The sequence below is a fragment of the Papio anubis genome, chromosome 12, assembly GCF_008728515.1.
Source record: "Papio anubis isolate 15944 chromosome 12, Panubis1.0, whole genome shotgun sequence".
NCBI lineage: Eukaryota > Metazoa > Chordata > Mammalia > Primates > Cercopithecidae > Papio > Papio anubis.
Genome location: NC_044987.1, coordinates 30,809,390 through 30,832,137, shown reverse-complemented (window position 1 = coordinate 30,832,137; position 22,748 = coordinate 30,809,390). Strand labels below are relative to the sequence as shown.

Genomic DNA, 22,748 nt, shown 5'->3' with positions numbered 1-22,748 from the left:
ACCACTTAAGGCGCTCTTAAACCACAAACAATAGCATGAGTGATTGTGCCTTAAGGACATGTTCCTGCTGCAGATAACTAGCCAGAGCCCAGCCCTTTGTTTCTCGTAAGGAATACTTTTAGTTAACCTATAATCTGTAGGAACAATGTTTATCACTGGCTTGCTGTGAATAAATATGTGGGTAAAACTCTGTTTGAGGCTCTCAGCTCTGAAGGCTGTCAGCCCCCTGATTTCCCACTCCACACTCTGTGTTTCTGTGCATGTGTCTTTAATTCCTCTAGCACTGCTGGGTTAGGGTCTCCGTGATGCAGCTGGTCTCGGAGGTACGTATTAACATACCAGCAATTGTCTGTTAATTAGTTGGTGGAGGGAGGACTGATGAATTACAAATGGAAACAAAGAAACTTTTGAGAGTGAAAATATTGTCAATAATTTTTAGTTATATTTTGATTTTACTCTATACAAGTTTAGATACTATTTAGACCCTAAAATTCCATTTAATTTAGAATTTACTGAACTTTTGTGTTAGCTTGGAAGACTATATGCAAGATTTTTCAACATCCATGCACGTAAACACACAAAATCTGTGGCTAAACTGATAATTGTTATCTAGTTTGTGCTTCAATTAATAGCTGGCTAATTTAGTATCAAAGATAAAACAAACTAATGGGCTTGAACTCAAGTTTGTTTCATCTCAAGCATTTGATTGATTGGTTGCATTAATGCACAGAAATTAGTGCGACTGGCTCAGTAATTGTTTTGTGTTCTAATTTATATTAATAGCCACTCATACTAAATGAAATGAACAATTACTATTGAAATATTTTTGTGCCATTTTGCATTAGTAGTCATTTTAAAATAAATTCTATATAAAAATTCATAAATGTGTTGATTTTTTTTTCTTGTTATGGCTCATTTAACGTGGTTAGTGTGCTAAATTGTGGAAATCAAAACTCAATACTATTAGCTTTACAATGTTTATAGATCAAATTTTAGTGTAAACCCACAGAGCCCATTTAACTCTATTCTTGATGTATGTTTGGTTAAAATCTTTGAGAAAATATTAATAGAAATTATAACCCCAACATGCCTACATATGTACATACTTTTAACTATGGCAACATAATATTGGCCTAAATGAGTATATCACAGAAAACAATGTGGAAATAATCCACAATTTTTTGAACTCTCAAGGAATGTAAAAGCATGAAGACATCTTATTAAATACTATTTTGGTAAATTTCATGAAGTAAATATACATTCAGTGTAGTTTTACTATATGAAAGAAATGTTACAGATTATAATTTTACTTGCTGAACGTACTTAATGATAAACTTACCTTCATCTCTCCCAGAGCTAAGCTTCACTGTAAGTATTCTTAATATATGCCATGCTGTAGATAGTACAATCTGTTCATATTTTAAAAGACAAATACTGTCTTAGACAAATTGTCACAACAAAATACTATAGACTAGGTGGCTTAAATAATAGACATTTCTCACAGTTCTGAAAGCTGGGAAGTCCAAGATCAAGGGGCTGGCAGATCTGGTTTACAGATGGCCATCTTTTCCTTGTATCTTCACACTGTGGAGGGAAGAAAGAGAAAGCAAGCCCTCTCTCTTTTTACAAGGGCACTAATCCCACCATGAGGGGCTGCTCCACTCTCGTGAGCTTATTACTTCTCGAAGACCTCGCCTCCTATTATCATCACACTGGGACTTAAGATTTCAACATATGCATCTTGTGGGGACACATTCAGTCCATAGCAATATTAACTAGATTTTTTTAAAGTGCACAATTTGGAATAGAATTTATCATTCTCCACTGTACTAGAGTTCTTCCAAGAAACAGAACCAGATTATAATATGAATATATATAAATAAAAAGCATACATAAATATATATATAAAATTCAGTCTCAAATACTAATCTCTTCTGTAAACACCCTCACAGACACACCCAGAAATAACCTTTAATTGGAGGACCCTGTTAGAGTAAAACAGCCTGCTACCTGAATGGAACTCTGGGACAACAGGCATCATTAGTCAAATGGGTATATGGTCTCTCTATAACATGAGCTATATATTTTTTTCAGAATATCTGAAAAAGAGGAGGAAGGGGGAGTTTGGTTAAGAAAAAGCTTACAGTTGGATGATGTAATAAGTAATATTTAGCAAATATTTATTGCCCATCTACGATGGGTTCTCTATATTATACCAGGCTCTGGAGATAGGAAAAATGAAGAGTATATAGTCTATATTCAGTGAACTCAATATAAATAACAAAAACTAACATACAGTGATGGCTAGCAAAAAATCACAAAAGGAAATTAGTAGTCTTTCTTAACCTTTTCCCAATGAAGTTTTTATTTTACTGTGGCAAAATAAACACGACACAAAATTTACTATGTTAACCATTTTTAAGTACAGTTAAGTACATTGACATTGCTGTACAGCTGATTGCCAGAACTCTTCATCTTGAAAACCTGAAACTCTGTCCCATTAAACAACAGCTCCCGTTCACCCCTTCCCCAGCCCCTGGCAACCACCATCTGCTTTCTGTCTCTATGAATCTTGGTACTTTTGGTATCTCATTTAAGTGGAATCATAACAGTATTTGTCTTTGTGTTTCTGACTTATTATGTAAAATGTCCTCAAGGAACATTCATGCTGTAGTATATATCAAAATGTTTTTTCTTTTTTAAGGTGAGTAATATTCCATTGTATGTATATGCCACATTTTGTTCATCCATTCATCCATGGATTAATGTGGATTGCTTCCACCTTCCTTTTTTTTTAACAGTGTAAACTCTTAAGATAACAAGCATTTTATTTTTTTAATTGAAAAAACCTGGCTGGGCGCAGTAGCTCATACCTGTAATCCTAGCACTTTGGGAGGCCAGGGCATGCGGATCACTTGAGCCTAGGAGTTCAAGACCAGCCTGGGCAACATGGCAAAACCCCGCCTCTACAAAAAATACAAAAATTAGCCAGGTATGGTGGTGGGTGCCTGTAGTTCCACGTACTCAGGAGGCTGAGGTAGAAGGATCACCTGAGTCTGGGAAGTCTAAGCTGCAGTGAGCCATGAGTGATGACCACTGTACTCAAAAAAAAAACAAAAACAAAAACAAAAAACAGGTTGACGTTTATCATAGAAAGCAAGTAATAGAAGATCTTCTTTGAGAAGGAAAAACATAAAATAGATTCAAAAAATGATTTATGTTTTAAAAGAGAATCATTCAATTAAATCTTTTAGATCTGAAAGTCCTTAGTTTGCTCACGTGCCATTTCATAATCCTTTTTCTGTACCGATAAAAAAAAAAAATTGAATGCTACAGAAATACTGTGATGTGCCCATGGAGCTGAACAAAGGTCTTAAGATTAAACTGGGATCTGCTGTAACTTTTATCACAAATTACTCATTGTCTGTGTTGTACTTCCTCTTAAGCATAGATAGATGGTAAGGGCTCTCGTTAAATTGTTTCGCTCTGAAACTTGTCTTTATCCTTCTGAAATACAAATTTCTAATTATGTATGTTTGTGAAATAGATTTTAGTTATTTCAATTAATTGAGTAGAGTTGTAAATTATGGCAAGTGTAGGAATTAGTGATAATCTTAAATTGTATCTATTATTAATCATTGCATATGAAATTGAAATTGCAGTGACCTCTCTGCATTTCTTTTTTTTAAATTGTAAACTGAATCTGTTTTCACACATCATAAAAACCTTGTGCAACTGCTAGTGTTTGAAATAAATTACAATTACAGTGCTGTCTCCCTATTTCAGGCACTGCAATAAGCTAGAATCAAATGAAAGTTCTTCTGACATTTTCAAAACCTAAAATCCAATGTTGGTTTAACTTCAACAGTATGCAGATAATGGATTACTGGTATTGCACTCCTATCTGAGAAACAAGCTATTATTTTTACCAGTGGGATAGTGATATTTGTTAGTAGTACAAATAATTCCATCATTAAATACAGAAGGGAGGAAAATTCCTACAAGTGGCCATTTTTTAAGGTTCATACAATAAACATATTAAGATTGTAGAGTGGAAATTAAAACATCCAAGATTATACTAGAGTGTTTTTTTTGTGTGTGTGTGTGCAAGTCACTTAACCTTTCTCTACATAAGTTTCCAGATATTTGAAATGGTAATAATTATACCCACTTCAGAGGGTTGTCATAAAAGTCTCAACGTAGATAAAATATGTATAACAGTGCCTGTAAGTGCTATAAAAGTGTTTGCTATTGTTATTCTTCTTATTCTCATTTTCACATGATTCTTCATTGACTCACGTTTAGAATATTACCGTGCATTCTTAACTCACTTCCATGATTGCAGTTTCATCTTCCTAATGTTGTTCTTCCCATCTCTACTAGGGTAATCTTTAAAAAATCCAAATTTGTTGTGTCACTTCCTCGCTTAAAGGTTAATTTAGTTTTATCATTGCTTTCCAGATAAAATTTAAATTCCTTAGTATAAACAACCACAAATTTTATGATGTCATCCTTAATTCATCAGCCCATTTCTCTCGTCTTATTAATGCTTATTCCTTTCCTTGCTGTGTTTACCTATTACAGATACTCAGGAAAAGACCGACTATTCGTTTACCTTTTGAGACTCATATCAAGCATGATCTCTACCAGAAAGCCTTTCCTAACTCTTGCCATTCCACGCAGTTTGAATTTGATATACTCTACCTTCGTGTTCACAATCACTGTGCTTATTGCTATTGGGGAGCTCAATTTATTGTCCATAGCCATCTCTTTTATTGTCGATTTCCCTCTCTATCATAAGCTTTTATAGACAAGAATTGTGTTGTGACTTAGTATCCTCAGCAGTTAACAGATGATGGGCAGATAGCAGCTATTTACTCATACTTGCTGCATAATGACTTAATTGATATTTGAGAGAGAGTGACTTAACAAATGAACACCCTGGTTACAACTGGTTCTGCTTTTGTGACATCTTTCATGAAACGCATGGGATGGTGAAAAGAGGTTACATTTACGGTTAGACCTGGATTCAACTTCTCTATCACTTAGTTTAAAAACAAACAAACAAAAAAAAAAAACTTTAAGATTAGTTAAATAAACTAAGTCTTAGTGTCTCCATCATTATAAATTTAATTCCCAATACATAATTATCTTATATTGAATCTCAAATGGTTTAATATATATAAATCATTATAGAAAAATCTATGAAGACAGTATTGGTGCTGATATGGACTCTAGAGCCTAGTTACCCGGGGGTTTACATCCTGGATCTGCCATTTGCTAGCTCTGTGATTTTTGAACATGCTATTCTCTTTGTGTCTACATTTTCTCCTCTGTAAAATGGAAATTATAATATTAAGTTGGTGCAAAGGTAATTGTGGTTTTGGATCATGAATTTTAAGTTTTTATATTAATAACTAGGCTCAAAGATATATTTATTAATCAAAATAGGAACCATTACAATCAACACATTTTGCCAATAAGAAATGCATTGGTTTATTCCTGTAACATAAAAATCTATCCTTTGGGATTCGAGAAACTCTTGGAAAGCATTTTCTGCATCCAGCTGGTTGTGGAAGTATTTTCCTTGCAAAATGTTGAGATGCTTAAAGAAATGGTAGTCAGCTGGTGAGAGGTCAGGTGAATATGGCGAATGAGGCACAACTTTGTAGTTCAATTCATTCAAATTTGAAGTACTGATTGTGCAACTTGTGGTTGGGCACTGTCATGGAGAAGAATTGGGTCCTTTCTGTTGACCAATACTGGCTGCAGATATTGCAGTTTTTGGTGCATCTCAGCTATTTGCTGAGCATACTTCTCAGATGTAATAGTTAAGCCAGGATTCAGAATGCTGTAGTGGATCAGACCAGCAGAGCACTAAACAGCAACCGTGACCTTTTTTTGGTGGAAGTTGGCTTTGGGAGATGCTTTGAAGTTTCTTCTCGATCCAGCCACTGAGCTGATCATTGCTGGTTGTCATATAAAATCCACTTTTGATTGTACATCACAATCCGATTGAGAAATGGTTCATTATTGTTACGTAGAATGAGAGAAAACAAGACCTCAAAACAATTTTCCGTTAGCTCATGAGGCATCCTCTTATCAAGCTTTTATCACCTCTCCAATTCGAATCAAATGCTGAATGACTATAGAATGGTTGATGTTGAGTTCTTCTGCAGCTTCTCCTGTAGTTGTAAGAGGATCAGCTTGGATGATTGCTCTCAGTTGGTCGTTGTCAACTTCCGATAGCTGGCCACTATGTCCTCATCTTCAAGGATCTCCTTTGCAAAACTTCTTGAACCACCACTGCACTGTACGTTCGTTAGTAGTTCCTGGGCCAAATGTGTTGTTCATGTTGCCAGTTGTCTCCACTGATTTACAACCCATTTTGAACTCAAATAAGGAAATCACTTGAATTTGCTTTTTGCCTAACATCATTTCCATGGTCTACAATAAACATAAACAGCAAGCAATAAGTCATTAGCAAAAAAAAAAAAAAAAAGTGAGAAATGCTCATTAAAATGATGTATAACATAAGTACATTTAAGAATGCATTTCAATATCAAACAGCAAATTCTAACAATGTAAAAACTGCAGTTACTTTTGCACTTACCTAATAGTACACTTCTGAGGATTATTTTGAGGAATATATGAGATGGTGTCTATCAAGCACTCACCATAGTTACTAACACATAGTAAGCACCCAATAAATATTAGCTTAAAAAAATTTCCTGCAACTCAAGGCATAGCTTAATAGCTGCCTCTTTTTAAAGACTTCCTTGATTGAATCATTTTTTCCCTCTAAACTCTAATAACATGATACATAATTTATTCATAAAGCACCACAAGAAACTTCAGCTTTGTATCTCCTTTATTGGTTTTTAATTTTCTTTAAATACTATATTTATTTCATTCATCTCATGTATCACTATCATTATCATTTCTATTATATCACCTATTATGTCTTAATTCTCTACATATTTAATGCTATTAAATATTTTTTATATAGATAAATATTATCTATCACGCTATAAAATGTAAGCTCCATAATAGCAAGGACCTTATGTTAATAGTATCTGCACATTATAGATAGTAAATAATTGCTGAATGGATGAATAATGACTTAAACATTTATTGAATTAATGTATTACACTTGGCAATAAAATTGGTAACTCTCTTAACCATCTATAGATGACTAATAAATTGTCCTAAGGCTTAGTGGCATAAAACAATAGAAATGTATAATATCACAGTTTTTGTGGGTCTAGAATCCAAGTGTGGTTTAGCTGAGTATTCTGGCTCAGGGTTTCTCACAAGGCTCAGCTTCCAAAGTGGGCTCATGGCCGGCTCTTGTGAGTGAGAGGAGTGTCAAATAATTTAGGAGTCATGTTTAAAAACTGCCACAGTCTGCCCTCTAGGCACAAATTATTTACGTTTCCCCACATGCAAAATACAACCGTCTCCTCCCAAACTCCTCCACATGTTTCATTTCGTTACAGGATCAGGCTAAGGCTAAAGGGAAAAAATTGTCATTTAAATCAGGTGAAAGTATGGATGAGGCTTTTTGGGTTTTATTCCTCAAAAATAGCTGCTTAAATATTGTTCCCATCTAAAGACCAGTGAACTACAGTGACAAGTTACCTATTCCCTTTAAAACCAATATAAAATGGTAGGACAGGCATAGGATAACTGCAGACATTCCTATTCAAAAAGGGTGGAGGAAGATTGGGAGGCTAACATGTCCTTAGCAATTCTGAAATCCAAGCAAGTTCATGTTTCCAGTTCCTTTATTAGAATGTTGTATTGTTTCCTAGGAATGATTAATTGCTGTTGGCTTTACCCTTCGAGCTCTTGATTCTAACCTCTGAATTATCCATACATTTCAGTAAGATATAGCTCATGTTTGCAGCTGAGTGGTTTTCTCAGTCTGCACCCTGCCCATAGAAGCCCTGGAGCCAAGTTCTCTTTGAATTGCACCCTCTCCTAACCCTGTAATCCTAAACTGATAGTTTACACCAGAACAGTTTCTCTAAAACTGGGAGTTTGCTATGAATCTCATTGAGATTCACTCCATTAGACAAAAACCACAACCACAAATCTTTTCAAGATAAGCCTTTCTTTCTATCCTAGGCTGCTTTTGCATCAGCTGTAGGACAACACCCTTAAGATTTATTGAAGCCCTGTTGTTTAACAGAGGTTTGTCTGAGATTTTTCCTTCCTTTTTTTTTTTAAGTCCTCAAAGCTCCATAGGCTTCCTCTAGTAGTCTCCTAGAAGTCCTCTAAGTTTTCACTTACATTCTCCTAAAGATCCCTCCAGCTTCAACCCACCACACCTAGTCTCAAGTCCAATGCCATATGATTCAGGATTTTGTTAAGGCAGCACCCCACCTCTGGTGTATCAAAATTGTTATCGGTTGTCTTGCTGCAGAACAAATCTCACCAAAACTTACTGGCTTAAAATATTATTTTTAAAAAATCATTAATTTTTAGCTTAAAAGTCTGGAATTTACTAGGGCTTGGTAGAGAAAGCTTGTCTCCTTCACACAGCTCACTCAGATGGTTGGCAAGTTGGTGCCAGCTGAGAGCTGGGGGTCTCTGTTTATCTCCACATGGGCCTCTCCAAAGACAGTTTGGGCTCTGCAGCATGGTGACTGGCTTCTGAGATGAAAAGTCTCAAAAGGCAGGAAATATAAGCAACCAATTTTTTTATAGCCTAGACTTGGAAACTGGCATAGTATCACTTCCTTTGTATTGGAAGAGAGGAGCACAGACCTCAAGTCTCAAGAGGCAAAGTGCCAAAGGATTTGCAGTTGTGTTTCAAAATCACTACACCTGTTTTAGATCAAAGCACAGTTCTGGCACTTATCTATCACATTCCTAAGAAGGCTTACTTTATTCCTGTAAAGTAAAGGGATTCAGTGTTTTCTAAGGTCCTTTTCTACTCGAAATTTGGTCATCTTACAATTCCCATTTTCTATACATTATTGATATATTCTAGCCCATAGTTTCTTAACTATGTAATCAGACAGTGTTTGGGGTATAAAATTGATGTTCTCTCCTTATTACCACACTTCAGAAAAATAATATGTTGAGAAGGTTGTGTGATATTTATAAAATATTTAGAAAATCAGGAAAATCTTCACCAAAAAGGTATATTATAATCAACATGAACTTACAAGAATACTTGTGCAGTGAAGAGTCTGTGTTAACAGAGAATGCCTTTATTGGAAGGTCAAATATTAGAAATATAACTTTTGTAAGGCAGCTATTCTTAGAGAGGTTTTATTTTATTTGTTTTTAATTTAATGCACTCCTTTTTATTTTTTTCTGTTTGTTTCATATGTCTCAATGTGGTTTGGGGAATAAAGTTTCCATTTGCTCTATTTATAGTTTTAAAAAATACTGTAGGGACCAAAGCTGATTGTTTTATAATCTTCACCACTTATAAAGTGAATTTGTCAAATTTGTGTTTCATTATGCAATAAATATTGTTTAAGAAAACATGGTTGACTATTTTTTATATGTTAGTTTAAGTTCATCTATTTATTCTTTCAGGAACTTGTACTTTTCTTCCTTTTAGAGAAATATTAATTCTTGCTGTCTCTACTATTCAATGTAGTGAGATCATAGAAAAACAGACATATCTTAATGAATTTCATATGTATATGTGAATTATGCCAAAATTTTTCTCCATCACACTACTGTTAGTCTTTTATATGTAGTATCATATACACAAACTCAATTTTGACCCTTTTTAAATTGCAGTGTCCTCTCGCATGGCAGAGCAAGTGGGAAGGCCCAGAAGATCCCTTACAATACCTGAGAGGTCTTGTTGCCCGTGCCCTTGCAATACAGGTAAGCCTAAATTATTTACTAAGTGGGTTGTCCAACTGTGTGACTATTGTATTATAGAGATAACCATTGTGCTAATCACTAGTGAGAATTACATGATGATTTTGCACATAAAACACCATATATTCATTATTCTGCCGTTTGTTATTTTTGTATAGCACTATTTTTTTTTAACAAAAAATGTGTTTTCTGCTTTACTGTGGCTTGTCATCATTTTTGAGAATTTAGAGAACAATTTACAATTTTAGTAGAGATGGATCTCATAGACGGTAACTGAAACTGAATCATCACTGTGATTAGTTTGCCTTAGGGAGCTCTCTATGGGGAGCTGCTTTAAAAAAGTTTATTTCAAATTGATAAATTTTTTTCAGAATAAACCAGTCAGGTAACTTCAGGAAAACAGAAGAATAGTATAGACAGAGAAAGAGTGTATTTTTTAAGGAATAGTAGATGATACAGGTTAGTTGATGCAAACAAGGTACCTTTGTGGATTTTCCACTGTCTTCCTCTGCTTGTTGCACCAGCTTCACAAAAGAGCCTTTCATTTTAACCACATTAACTTCTACTATCACATGAATAACTTGATCTGTGTCCTCAATGCAGCACTCTTCATCCATGCTTTAAAAAAAAAAAAATCCACAAACCTGTTCACATCTTTAACCTTGTTATCACTCATCTCTGCTCCACCTTTGAACCCCTAAGCATACATGTTATTCTTTGACAACAGCCACATTTCATTCTCAAGTTTGTATTCTCTAGACTTTCCAGTCTCTTCCTGCTCAGTATTCTCTCATTCTGTCACTTTCTTTCCTGATTCTGGCCAATTCATCCTGCAATTTGTGGCATATAACTGTATTCTCTTTCTAGCACCTTCGGTACCCTAACTCACTTTTCTTTATGCTTCATCCTTTCCAAAAACCATTTAACTTGGATTAGTAGCTGTCCATATGCAGGCTGCTGAGCTCTGCTGCCAACACTTCAGATACAGTGTACCTCCAGGTACAGTTCAGATACAGTGGATGGGCCCTGAGCACTGCTCCTGTATTCCACAGTGATGTTTCAAACCTTCACTCTTTCTTGAAGATTCCATTCTGTCACTGACTCCCCTCTTCCTTAGCAGAACACCTTATGTTTTACTTCACAGAGAAAATTCAAGCTGTGAGATATGACCACTTAAATTCCTGCCCTTCTCTCTCATCTACAAATTTGTCTGAAGCCATCTTCATCATCTTTGTTCTAACATAAAAGTTGACCTTATGAAATTGAAGGCTCATCCCTAGACCTGTGTATTGATTCTGTCTGTTCTTTACTCTTTAGAGACCTCCTCCAGGGGGTCTTCCCTTGTTCTTCTGTCTTTTCATCTTTTCATCTCTTCTTACTCTGTTTGCCGGCCTACAATTGGGACTCCTTTGAAGGTACCAGGACCGATCTGAGCAATAGTTTGGCTTCTATTATAACCAGTTCTCCAGTCTGTAGGATTGTTGAAGGAAGAAAAAGTACTAGATCTGGAAATGGGTTAAAATTAGCAGGCAGAGAAGAATCTGTCAGGGACTCTGATTTAGTCATCTTTCTATCTATCTGTTGTGCATATGCCTGGACACAATCTATCACTAAATGCTGGAAGGAAGGAAGAAAGGGAGAAAGTCTATTAGTGATCTTAGAAAAGTATAGAAATGCTCTGAAGTTTGTTGTATAATTGCATGGCTATGATAATTTACCACTTCATGTACTTTTCAGTACTGTTTCCTTTAAATTATTTTTAAAAGGACAGGGACTTTTAACTTGCCATGAATGGTAGCCTATATTACACTATGTAAGTACACTTAATAATTATGCTGTGTATTTATAATGATAAATATATTGGTGGTACTATAATATTCTTTAAAACAATTTTACAGGAATTATTGCAATTTCTTGCATGGTTATTCATATATTAATAACTGGTCATCAAAACTGAACACTTTTCTACTGTGTAATTTTCTTAAAAGCTTTGTAAGGCATTTAGCATTAATTGTAGTGATAAAATACCCTCCTAACCCTCAAGATAATGTCCAGGACTGACCATAGCTTACCTTTCACCCTTCCAACCAGGGAATATGCACTATTTCTTCCACAACCACTTGGGGATACTTTTTATGTTGTTTTATTTTCCTGGCTTAATATTTTTTAAATTTTAAATATATATAGATATCCATCTTCCTGAGGTAACCTTTAATATTTGGGATTTGCTTTTCATCTATTCAAGGGCTTGATAGATCCCTTGTTTTCATCTGTGCTTCTGTTTCACAGGTACATATCCAGAGCAGCTTGTGATACTTGGAGAACAATGTAACCACCTAGTTGGAAAACAAAGGATGGGAAACTGGGTGGGCAGGGAAAATTAGAAGCACTATTTGCAAGGAACTGTGAAAATGGTACCTTTTGGTTTCTTAAGAAAGCATAATGATCACCAGGTATACAGCAGGTTGAGCCCAGATCCAGCTATAGTTTAAGATTTTAGGATCTTGCATTTTGAGGCATAGTTTATGGGAAAAGAGAACAAACTATTGAGGGTGTCATATATTGTGCCAGTTTATTACAGGAGTTTTATGCAAATAAGGTAAGACTGACTTGGGTCAAAGGTAGCATTCATTCATTCATTCAGTCAGTCAAAAATATAATAAGCAGCTACTTTATTCTAGGCCCTGTGTGAAGTACTGGGGATATAATGGTTAGTAAGTAGATACAATAGCTGCCTCACAGATCTTATATTCATTCATCATTTTATCAATAAAAGTTCTATAAATGTAAGCTGGGCACAGTGGCACGTGCCTGTAGTTCCAGTGACTCAGGAGGCTGAGGCAGGAGGCTCACTTGAGCCCAAGAGTTCAAGTCCAGCCTGGGCAACAATGAGACCTCGCCTCTTAAAAAAGATAATTCCACAAATGTGATTAATACTTTCCTGGCGCCAAACACTGTGTGAGGTTGCTGAATATGGAGTGGTAAACAAAATAGACCTACATCTTGTTCTCCAGGAATTATCCTTACAACTTGTTAGAAAGATAGAACTGAATAAACAACAGTAAGAGAAGAGTGATAAAGGAAGTACAGTATTATGGAAGCAAATAGCACTACTTAACCTAGAAGGGGTCAGAGAAGTGATGTCTAAGCTGAGAACTTAGTAGGAATAAACCAAATGAGGATGAGAGGAAAGAATTTATCAGACAGAAGGCAGACCAGAGTCTGATATCAAGAGTAAGTATTGTGTTATACCAAAGTTATTGAAATTTTGTAAAAAAAAAAAAAAATTAATAAAAAGTAAGCATTGTGGTTTCAAGTAACTAAAAGCAGAGCATAGATTGCAAGGAGGGGTGTTCAAGCTGGAGAGCAAGAGGGGCCAAATCATGATAATGTATTAAGGAATTATATTTTATCCTAAGGACAAAAGGTAACCATTGCAGGATTTTAAGGAGGAAAGTCAGATTATGTTTTAAAGGGATTATTTTAGCTGCAGTATGGAGAGAGTCTTAGTCTACTTTGTGGCAAAAGGTTTAAGACTCTCCTCTGAATATGCTTAATTTAGAGAGAGCTATAGATCCCCTAGGTATCTAAGGAACCTGAGCCACAGAGTCTTGCAGCCAGCCTGGCATTCACTCTCTGGTTTCTATAAGATCCTTTAGAGCAAAGATCTTTTTAAAAAAAAAATTCCACTGTATTTCCAATACCTATATACTGTCTGCTGAATGAATGAATGAACAAAGGATTTAACAAATGAATGGACTAGACAGATTATTCTCTTTGGGGAATTTAGAATTATTTCCCTGGCTTCAAATTTTTCTGCCTTTTCTTCAGAAATGACATCTTCAAAGATTTTCTTGTGTTCTTGATTTCCACTTCGTGTTTTCCCTTTGACTTGTAGCATATCCCTTATAGCAGGATATTTTGATTCTTTTGTGATGATCATTCTAAATTCTAGCATGTTCTCTACCATGTTTGTAAATCTTACATTGTCAGCCTTTGTTTTGGTTCCTTTGTCCTAGTTTTCTCAACTGCTCACAGTTGGATCCCTTGACTGTGCACCTGCAATTTTTATTCCAGCCCTGCTCATGTGTTGATTTCTATATCGAAGCCAGGATATAGAGAGAGATCTTTATCACCATGACCTAGTTATACTTGGTTATGCTTAATAGACCCAATATTCTGGAAATGTTTAATGGACTCCTAAATATCTCCCCCATTATGCTTCCTTTGAAAAGCAAACTTAGAGTGCTGTGTGTTAAATTAGCATTAAGGTTTGCCATTAATACTTACAGTTCATTTCAAACTTCTGCTTCAGTTTCATGTCTTTAGTTTTAAGATCCACAGTGACTTCTTGAACTCCACTCAAATTTTTTTTGGCAAGGTCAAGCCAGTGGCTGGTACATTGCTCTACTACAAAATCCTGCCACCCTTCCTTCTTATGACAGAATTTTGTTGTTTATATCAACTATTAGGCACCTTGAAGTTTGGCATGATCTAAGCAATAGATAAATAGCATTAATTATTGTTATTAGTAAATACCACTTAGCATGACATATAGACTATCCTTAAAGCTTATCAGGAAAATAGATAACTAAATAAGCAACAAAACAAATAATTAAAGGAAGTATTTGAGCAAATAGCAGAAGTACTACAATCTAGAACCACTTAGTGCTATCCCCTGTTCCCCAGGGGGTAGTTCAGCCTAAAACTTTTGGAATCATTGTTGACTTCTCTCCTCTCACACTTTACATCCAGTCTACCAGAAAGTCATATTTTCTCTGCATTCAAAATACATTCAGAGGTACCTTTTGCCATCTGTACTACCACTACCTTGATGGAAGTCATTGTGAATGCAGCTACTATCTAACTAGCGTTCTGCTTCCACCCTTGTTCCCATTCTTATTGGTTCTCAACCACACAATCTCAAATGTTCCTGTGTGAAAGCACAGCTCAGATTATATCACTCCTGTCTTGGAAATATCCCCATGACTAGTCGTCTCATCTCGAGTATCAATATCCTTACAACAACCTACAAGTTTCTTTAAGGTCAAGCCCCATTATCTCTCTGCTTTCCTTTCCTGGTTTTCTACTTTATTTACTCTGTTCTAACCATACTGGTCTTGCTTTTCAGTGAACAAACCCAGCACGCTCCCTCTCATGGCCTTTACCCTTGCTGCTTCCTCTCCTTGGAATTTTCTCCCCCCAGGAAGCGTCCTTATCTCCTTCAGGTCTTCGCTCAGATGTCACCTTTTCAGTGAGGCCTTCCCTGACCATCCTGTTTCAAATTGTAACCTCCACCCCATCCCCAATACTTCTTACTCTCTTTTCCTTCTTTGTTTTTCTCTATGGCCTATATCTTCATCTAATACTCTATATATTATAACCCATTCATTTTCAAAAGTTTCTATGTATTCTTCCACTAAAAAGGAAGCTTCATAAGGGCAGAGAGTTTTGTCTGTTTACTCCCCTATCCAAGCATGTAGACAGTAACCGGTACAAATAGGCTTTTCAGTAAATATTTGTTGAATAAATAAATGACTCCAATCATAAGGTTATTTATTCTCAAGCAAATTGGCATAAATCTCTTTTTTCCAATCATCATGATTTAGCTTCCTGGGATATATTCTGTAGTATTTCGTTACATATTTTGAGATTTTTGGCTTCTATCTAAATCTTCCCATAAATGTAGTGGTTTAACTTTATCCTTTACTGCCACAATCTAACATTTGAAGTGTTTTATTTCTCTTAAGATCTCAAATGTAAAAAGCAATTTATTATAATTACATTGTTAGATTTTCACTCATTTTTTTGAGGTGTCTTACTGTATTTTGGGAAGGTTCTGCTACCATATTCTGCATTCCTGGAAGAGTATGTTATTTTCCTAACTCATCTTAGTAACACTCCTAGTCCTTAGTATGGTATTTCACACACAGTAAGTACTCAGTAAAATTATTCATAGAAGACTTATCAATAAACAAAGTTGAAAATGTCTATATGTGGCTTTAAAACCTCCAGCATCCCCATTTTTGTATATTATACCCATAAGAGAAACCTGTGGATGCTTTGTATTCATATATATGAATATATATTTATTCATTCAGTGAATATTTACTGAGCTTCTATTTTATGCCAGCCACTGTTCTTAAGTGCTAGAAACACACCATAGTGAGGAAACATGAAATTCCTGTCAACAGGAATTACTACATGTTAGTGAAGGAGATAGATAGCAAACAAATAAATATGTTAATATTAGAATTATATCAAAATAATTTGGTCAAAATCTTGAAATTAAAGATTAATATACAGCCAAGCTTTAAATTGGATTATCACCATCACAGAATGAACTTAGGGTATATATCTGAAATTGTATTCAGAAAAATAAAGCTTTTACTATAGCAATAGTATTACAAAATGTTGAGTCAAATTTTGCACAGGGACAGTAATTTCTCAGCAGTAACAGCTGATAAATCCTTCGTATGGCCAACTATCTTGCACATTTGGAATACTAAACAGTACTCTATGGTCTACAATGATATGCAGTTTTATAGAAGCAATCTTACAAAACATGCTATTTGTACTGCTTGCAGAAGATAAATCTTGGTTCTAGAAATTTGACAATGTAGCAACATAATTGGCTTTTCAAGATAACAAAATCTTTCCTGAATTTCTATCTGCATTGCACCTTTCATCACATGCATACCAAGCTTAGCAGCTTCCTGGGGTAGCATAATAAGAGGATCTTTAGAGCAGAAAACATGCAGAGAATACTTAAACTCTTATGACAAATTTGGTTTCTTGAAGAACCAGCAAGGTCTAGCAAATGGCTTTTCATGCAAGTAACCAATGATTGTTAGTAATATCTCCTGTGCTGGTACCCTTACTCGCAAAGTATTGTTCCAACGCTTCCCTTGATTTATGAGCCTTTTTTTTTGCCATTTAAAGGCTTCTCTTAATCTTATTTGAACATATGTTATTAATATATAACAAGAGAGTTTCTAAATGTCTTGTATGCCATATACTTTTGTTTTTGGTAAAGAAGAAGAATAGAAATGATTAACAGTTTTTCTGCTGTTGTCAACAAATCCCACCTATCAAAATGTTTTATTTCTGAAGATGCAATGGAAGGTTGTGAACAAAACATTGTGTGCTTGTGATTCCTAAATCAATCATAGCCGTCACCACATTTATTCCATGGTCAATAATTGCATTATGCTTTACTTGCTGCTTTTCCATTCCATAGTATATTATCTATCAGCTTTACTTTGTTGTTAGCTATTTGCAACTGGAAATCTCTTCACAAGCAAGGAAAGTAGTGATTGGTTTTATTGTTGATTTATATGTTATCACACTTTAAAAGGACTTTAGGCTGTATATTGTTTATCTGTGTGTCTGTTGTACATAATATTGAAGTCAAGTATTTGGCTTAACACTATCAATAATACTAACTTTTGTACACAATAAAAATAATTTAAGAAAATATTTTTAGTAATATATATTCTGGAAAGAATCTTGAACATAAGATTTATAGCTTAGCAAACCTCAGAACTCCTTTTACTTCGTCTCCTGAAAATTATTCGTAATCTATGTCAGTGATTTTGACAAACTTTTTTTTAACCTCCATAGAATCAAAACCTCCACAAGAAATTGTTCCTAAATATATATTATTTTTGATGTCTACAGCTCTGAAATTTGATAAGTGAGAAAATAAATATTACGTGTACCTAGTTTTTATTTTTTTCTCATCTTTTATTTTTATATCTGGATTGAAGATGATTTATATTGGATATTTTTTAATATTTGACTTTTTTTCCTTGAGAAATTTTGAGATAGCAAAGTTGATATTCCATTATTATTTAGTCCTCACAAAATGGGAAATATTTCCACATAACTCTTCCTCTTAAAAGACTCATGGTTAAATAGAACTAAGTAACTTACGATTAAATTTTGTTACATGTTATTTAATTTTGAAAATGTCAGTATATTGAATAATTTAAAGATCTGGATTTCAGGACTGTCCGATACATATATTTTTGAATTAGTTAAATTTTTATTAATATTTCTTGACTAAAATATTTCCAACATTTTAATATTTATCTTGCTATTTTAGTCTAATATTTGTATTAATTACCAATCTATTTCTTGAACCATAGTTTTGAAATCTTTAACACAAAATTAACAATTTTTATTATAATTATTCTTTAAATTATTCTCTTGCTACACTAAGTACATAGTAACGATTCAGACTAAGATAATTTCAACCTATAGAGCACATAAGGGGTTTTCATTCAAGTAGCATATAGTGAATATTTTTAAATAAATCTAAATGTCATGCCTTGTTGACAGTCTAACATTGTTACACTTATGAAATAGGGTGGTAACATCTGTCCTTATACAAACATTAATATTATATATTTCTGGAATGTCAGAACAGTGTTAAAGTAAGCATCTGTTTGTTAAGCCTACCAGAAGGTAAAACTCAAATAACAGATCCTGGTCAATATTGAAACTGAATTAAACTTTATTTCTAATAAATATAAGGATGCTATAAAGAAAAATGATGTAGATTAAGGGGGCTAGAGACAAGTGGGTTGGGGAAGATAACACTTTAGTATGAATGGTCAGGGAAAGCCTCTCTTTGGAGGTGATATTTAAACAGAGACTTGAATGAAGTTAGAGAGCAAATCTTAAAATGTATCTGAGGGAAAAACAAATCCAGGCAGAGGGATCGGTAAGTACAGAATCTCTGACACAGGAAGTGCTTTGTTTGCTCAAGGAACAAGAGTGGCTAGGCATTGCCAAGGACCATGATGTATGAGCCCATGTAGGCTTGGTATGAAATTTAAATTTAGTTTGAGTACATGGGAGGTCAGTAGAAGATTGAGAGCAAAAAATTAAAAGGTTATTCTGCTGGTATATGAATAAGCTATAGGGAGGGAAAATAGGAGCAGGCTGACCAGTTAAGAGGTTACTGCTTTCAAAAAGCACATAAGTAGTTGCATCTCTTCTAAAATACCAAATGAATAAATACATTTTGTACATTCAAATAAATAATGCCAATAAAATTCACTTTCTGCTTTCAGATATCTTGTTGGAATTTAATGATTTCATAAAAATGAAATGCTTGAGGAAATTGTCTTCAGGATTATGGACAGTCACATAAATATTTGAAAGACTTTTTATTTTTCATTCTGCAGATGTTTCAGCATTTAGTATATGAAACTATCTTTGTATAGACCTATATTTGCTATATCTATGGACATTTGGGGCTCCTTTCTATGCCCATCTTAAAGTATGATTTTATTCTGAGATTATCTTTATATATTCTTTTTAATCTCTTTTTGCTTATGTAGAGATTTGAATATTAATGTGAGTAAACAACTGACTTGCTTCAAAAAAAAAAAGAGGTTATTGCAGTAATCCAAGTGAGGTCATGATGGACTAGGGTGGTGGCTGTGGAGGTGGAGGCTTCTCAAAGAAGTGGTAATATTTTGATATTAAACTTGTGGATTTGGCTGTGGGGCATGGGAGACAGATATCAAACGTGATTTCAAAGTTTTGACCTAAGCAGTTGGTTAAGTGGTTCAGTGACTTGAAGGATATTGATAATAAGGTAATAGAGCAGAGTTTTGTTGTTGTTTAGGGAGGAGGGGAGTGGTCTTGCAAATTAAAAGTTCTAATTTGAACATAAGTTGAGATGCCTTTTAGACATCTTGGTGGAAATGTCAGAGAAGGAATTGATGAGGGAGCTGTTGGAATTGGAAATAGAAAATGAGCAGTTATCAGCATCTTAAGATAGTGTTTAAAACCGAAGGAATGACCAAGTATTTGGCATTCCTTTGAGATGCTTAGAAAAGGAAAAATTGTCAATCATTGAAACCAAGAATTAGTAGTTAGGTATATAGAAGAAAGCCTGGGAGGCTGTAGTGATCAAGAAGCCAAGAGAATAAAGAGTTGATCATTCTGACCTTTTAAAAACAGTGCCAAATGCCGTAAATGAGATAGAGAAGAATCGTGTTTGGCAACATGGAGGACACTGGTGATCTTGAGGAGTTGTTTGGTGAAGAAGTTCTAAAGAATGAAAGCCTGGTCATATGAGTTTAAAAAAGAATAAAGGGTGAAGTTGAGAGTTTTTTCAGGGAGTTGTGTTATAAAGTAACACAGATGAATAGAGTGATACTGTTAGGGAGAAGAGCCAAAGGAATTTTTTTGGTTTGGTTTCGTTTTTTAATATAGGGGATTTTTGACCATATCTATGTTCACTATAAATTTTAAAATTGATAGTACAATAAAAAGGAAGCAATTTTAAGAGTAAAGTTCTTGAAAAGGTTAAGAGGAAATAGGGCCCAATGCACATGTGGAAAGATTGGCCTTAAATAGGAGCTTGAACTATTCACAAAATAAGTTATACTTACAAATTATTATTAATAATTAAGAGGAGACCTATAAGTAGGTGGACATTATAAATTCCTGCTTTGCCACACTAAAAATTAAATACTGTGCCAAAAAGTAATTTTTAATAACCTTGTTTCTCACAGTGGTTCAGGTTCTGCATGAACACCATAGGGTTTTTAGCCCATGTAACTCAACTCATTTCTCTATTTTGAAAAGTCGGGGAAATGGTAAATAAAAAACAAAGAATGAAATTTTATTACCCGAGATTTTCTCCACAGAGTGATAAAAATATATCACAAAGTTCTACTGAAAAATGGTACTTTTTTATATCAAATATCGAGCCTAGAAACCCAGGTTTATAACTTTAATTTAAAAAACACCAAATCTATGGATGAAACCTCTAGTACTCTAATAGGTGGCTATATTAAGGATGGAGAAGAGTAAGATTTCCTTTTTACAGTAAAAAAAGATTTACAGTAAAGTAGGGTATGTTCTCTTTCTAGACAAGACTGTATCTATTAACGTAATAAACTTAAACAAGGTAGCAAAATCAATCCAGTGGAGATAGAGCTGTGGAACCTAAAATCTTCCTCAGATCCTTTGTGCAGCTTTAGACTTTTCAGTAAGCTATACAATGAGGGGAACCATTAACATAACCCTGTCAAAAAGTGGTTACGATTTTAAAAGTTAGAGTCATTGACTTCAATTTACAGACTTGGAAGAAGCAAGCCTTCCAAGTATCCATCATGCCATTACCACATTCGTCCAATTCATAGAAGTTACTTTGTCCCAGAATCTGCATCCATCACTAGACAGCATGGCTAAACTTTGTTCTTTTTGAAAGGTCTATTATAACTAAGTTTTTTAAGGCAATGGAAATGTGTCACATGCTTTAAATTTTATAAGCACTTGGGTTTACTACTAATGTTTTGTTTCTTGTGGGTATCTCATTAATTCGGGTAAAGTTTTTGTGTTCCTGTTTTGTTAAATCAAGATTTGAGTTTGTTTTTTTTTTTTAATGTTTTGTCCAATGTTTTTACCAGATATTGTTGACATCCAAATAATAACCAACAAGGTGGGACCCAAAATACTGGGATTTTTTAATATTATTTGCAACTATGATAAATATTGAAAGAAAAAGGCTTAGTCTTTTAAGATACCTAAGACATAATTATAAAGGATGATTAACAAGTGGCAGATCCCTTATAGAATTTGAAAACTCTTCAGAAATTTTTTTCACCTTATTGGATGCAGGTTCTATGCTTACTATGCCACAGGTTAAAGGGGGAAGAAAATAATAACTTTCTGTAGAAAAAATAGGATATTAAGTTTAAAGATAATAATAAGCAAATCTGGGGAGATTGGGGAGGAGCTTACTACATTATCTACAGTGCTTTTTACTAGAATGAATGGGGGTGATCATGTGTGTGTATGTTCTTCCACAATACTGTTTAACAACATCATGTTCTGCGTATAAATTAGCGTGTGGAAAGATTTCCTATTTAACTTAAAGCTATTTCTAAAAAGATACCTCTTCCACAGGAAAATATTATCCCATTTCTCTGTGGCTCCAGATCTGCTAATTCTGACATTTATATTCTACAAAATGGTTAGAATCTTCAGGGAAATTTAGAATAAGTAAAGGTTAAAATACCATAAAAACAAAGTCCCAAGTCAAACTATTTCTGTGTCTTAGGAGGGGAAATGCAAATAGTTAAGAAGTGGTATCCAGCCTGCAAGGGAACTCAATCCACGGTAGGAGAGAGAAGGGCCGAGAGAGATTTCTTATAGTCAGCTTTCAGCAATATCTTTAAATCTGGAGATAAGAAATGCCAGAAACATCAGAATTTCTTTATAAGTTTATCATGTTAAAGCCCTTCTCAAAACCAATACTTACCTGTTTCTTGCAAAGTTGTTTGGTTGAGATTACTTAAAAACATGAACGTGGGGACATGAAAATTTAAGTTTTTTAGAAGTTTTACTTTGAAAAGCTCTCAGAAAAACACCACAATGAAGTCATTACTTTAGGAAAATGTTAACCACATTCCAGGTGTAAAACTACAGCTATTGATTTAAATTGATCGAAGATTCTTTTATTTTTCCTTTGTTTCTTAATTCCCACTAGTAACATGTAGAGCTGTAGATATAAAGGTAAAATATATAAAAATTTGTTGTGTTAAAACTGGTAGGAATAAGAAAGACATTTCTGATATGGTGGCATGTGAAGAGACCTAAAGGAGGTAAGGGAATAGCCTATGCAGGTAAATGTCTGGTAGAAGAGAGTTTCAGGCAGAGGGAACAGCAAGTGCCATGGCCTGAGGCAAAAAGAGTTTTTTGAGAAGGGGTGGCAAATGTGCCTGAAGGAAACAAGACAGAAAAAGGTGTCCAGAGAAGTCAGAAGTTAGGTAGTAAGAGGCAATGGGTTTAGAATTCAGGCAGGAGCAGACGATGCAGACCTTGTCTGCTATGAAAAGGACACTGACTTCTGTGAGTGAGACGGGTTA

The 22,748-nt window shown here is 34.6% G+C and overlaps 1 protein-coding gene across 4 annotated transcripts in view; it reads left to right on the top strand.

Annotated features, from left to right (window-relative positions):
* The window catches only part of DYNC2H1 (dynein cytoplasmic 2 heavy chain 1), a 354,596-nt gene that overhangs the window by 301,668 nt on the left and 30,180 nt on the right, over positions 1 to 22,748 (top strand). For all 4 annotated transcript variants that reach the window (XM_031653015.1, XM_031653014.1, XM_031653012.1 and 1 more), the window contains one exon: positions 9,766 to 9,855. In XM_031653015.1, coding sequence (XP_031508875.1) covers positions 9,766 to 9,855 — 90 coding nt within the window. The remainder of the gene's footprint in view (positions 1 to 9,765; positions 9,856 to 22,748) is intronic.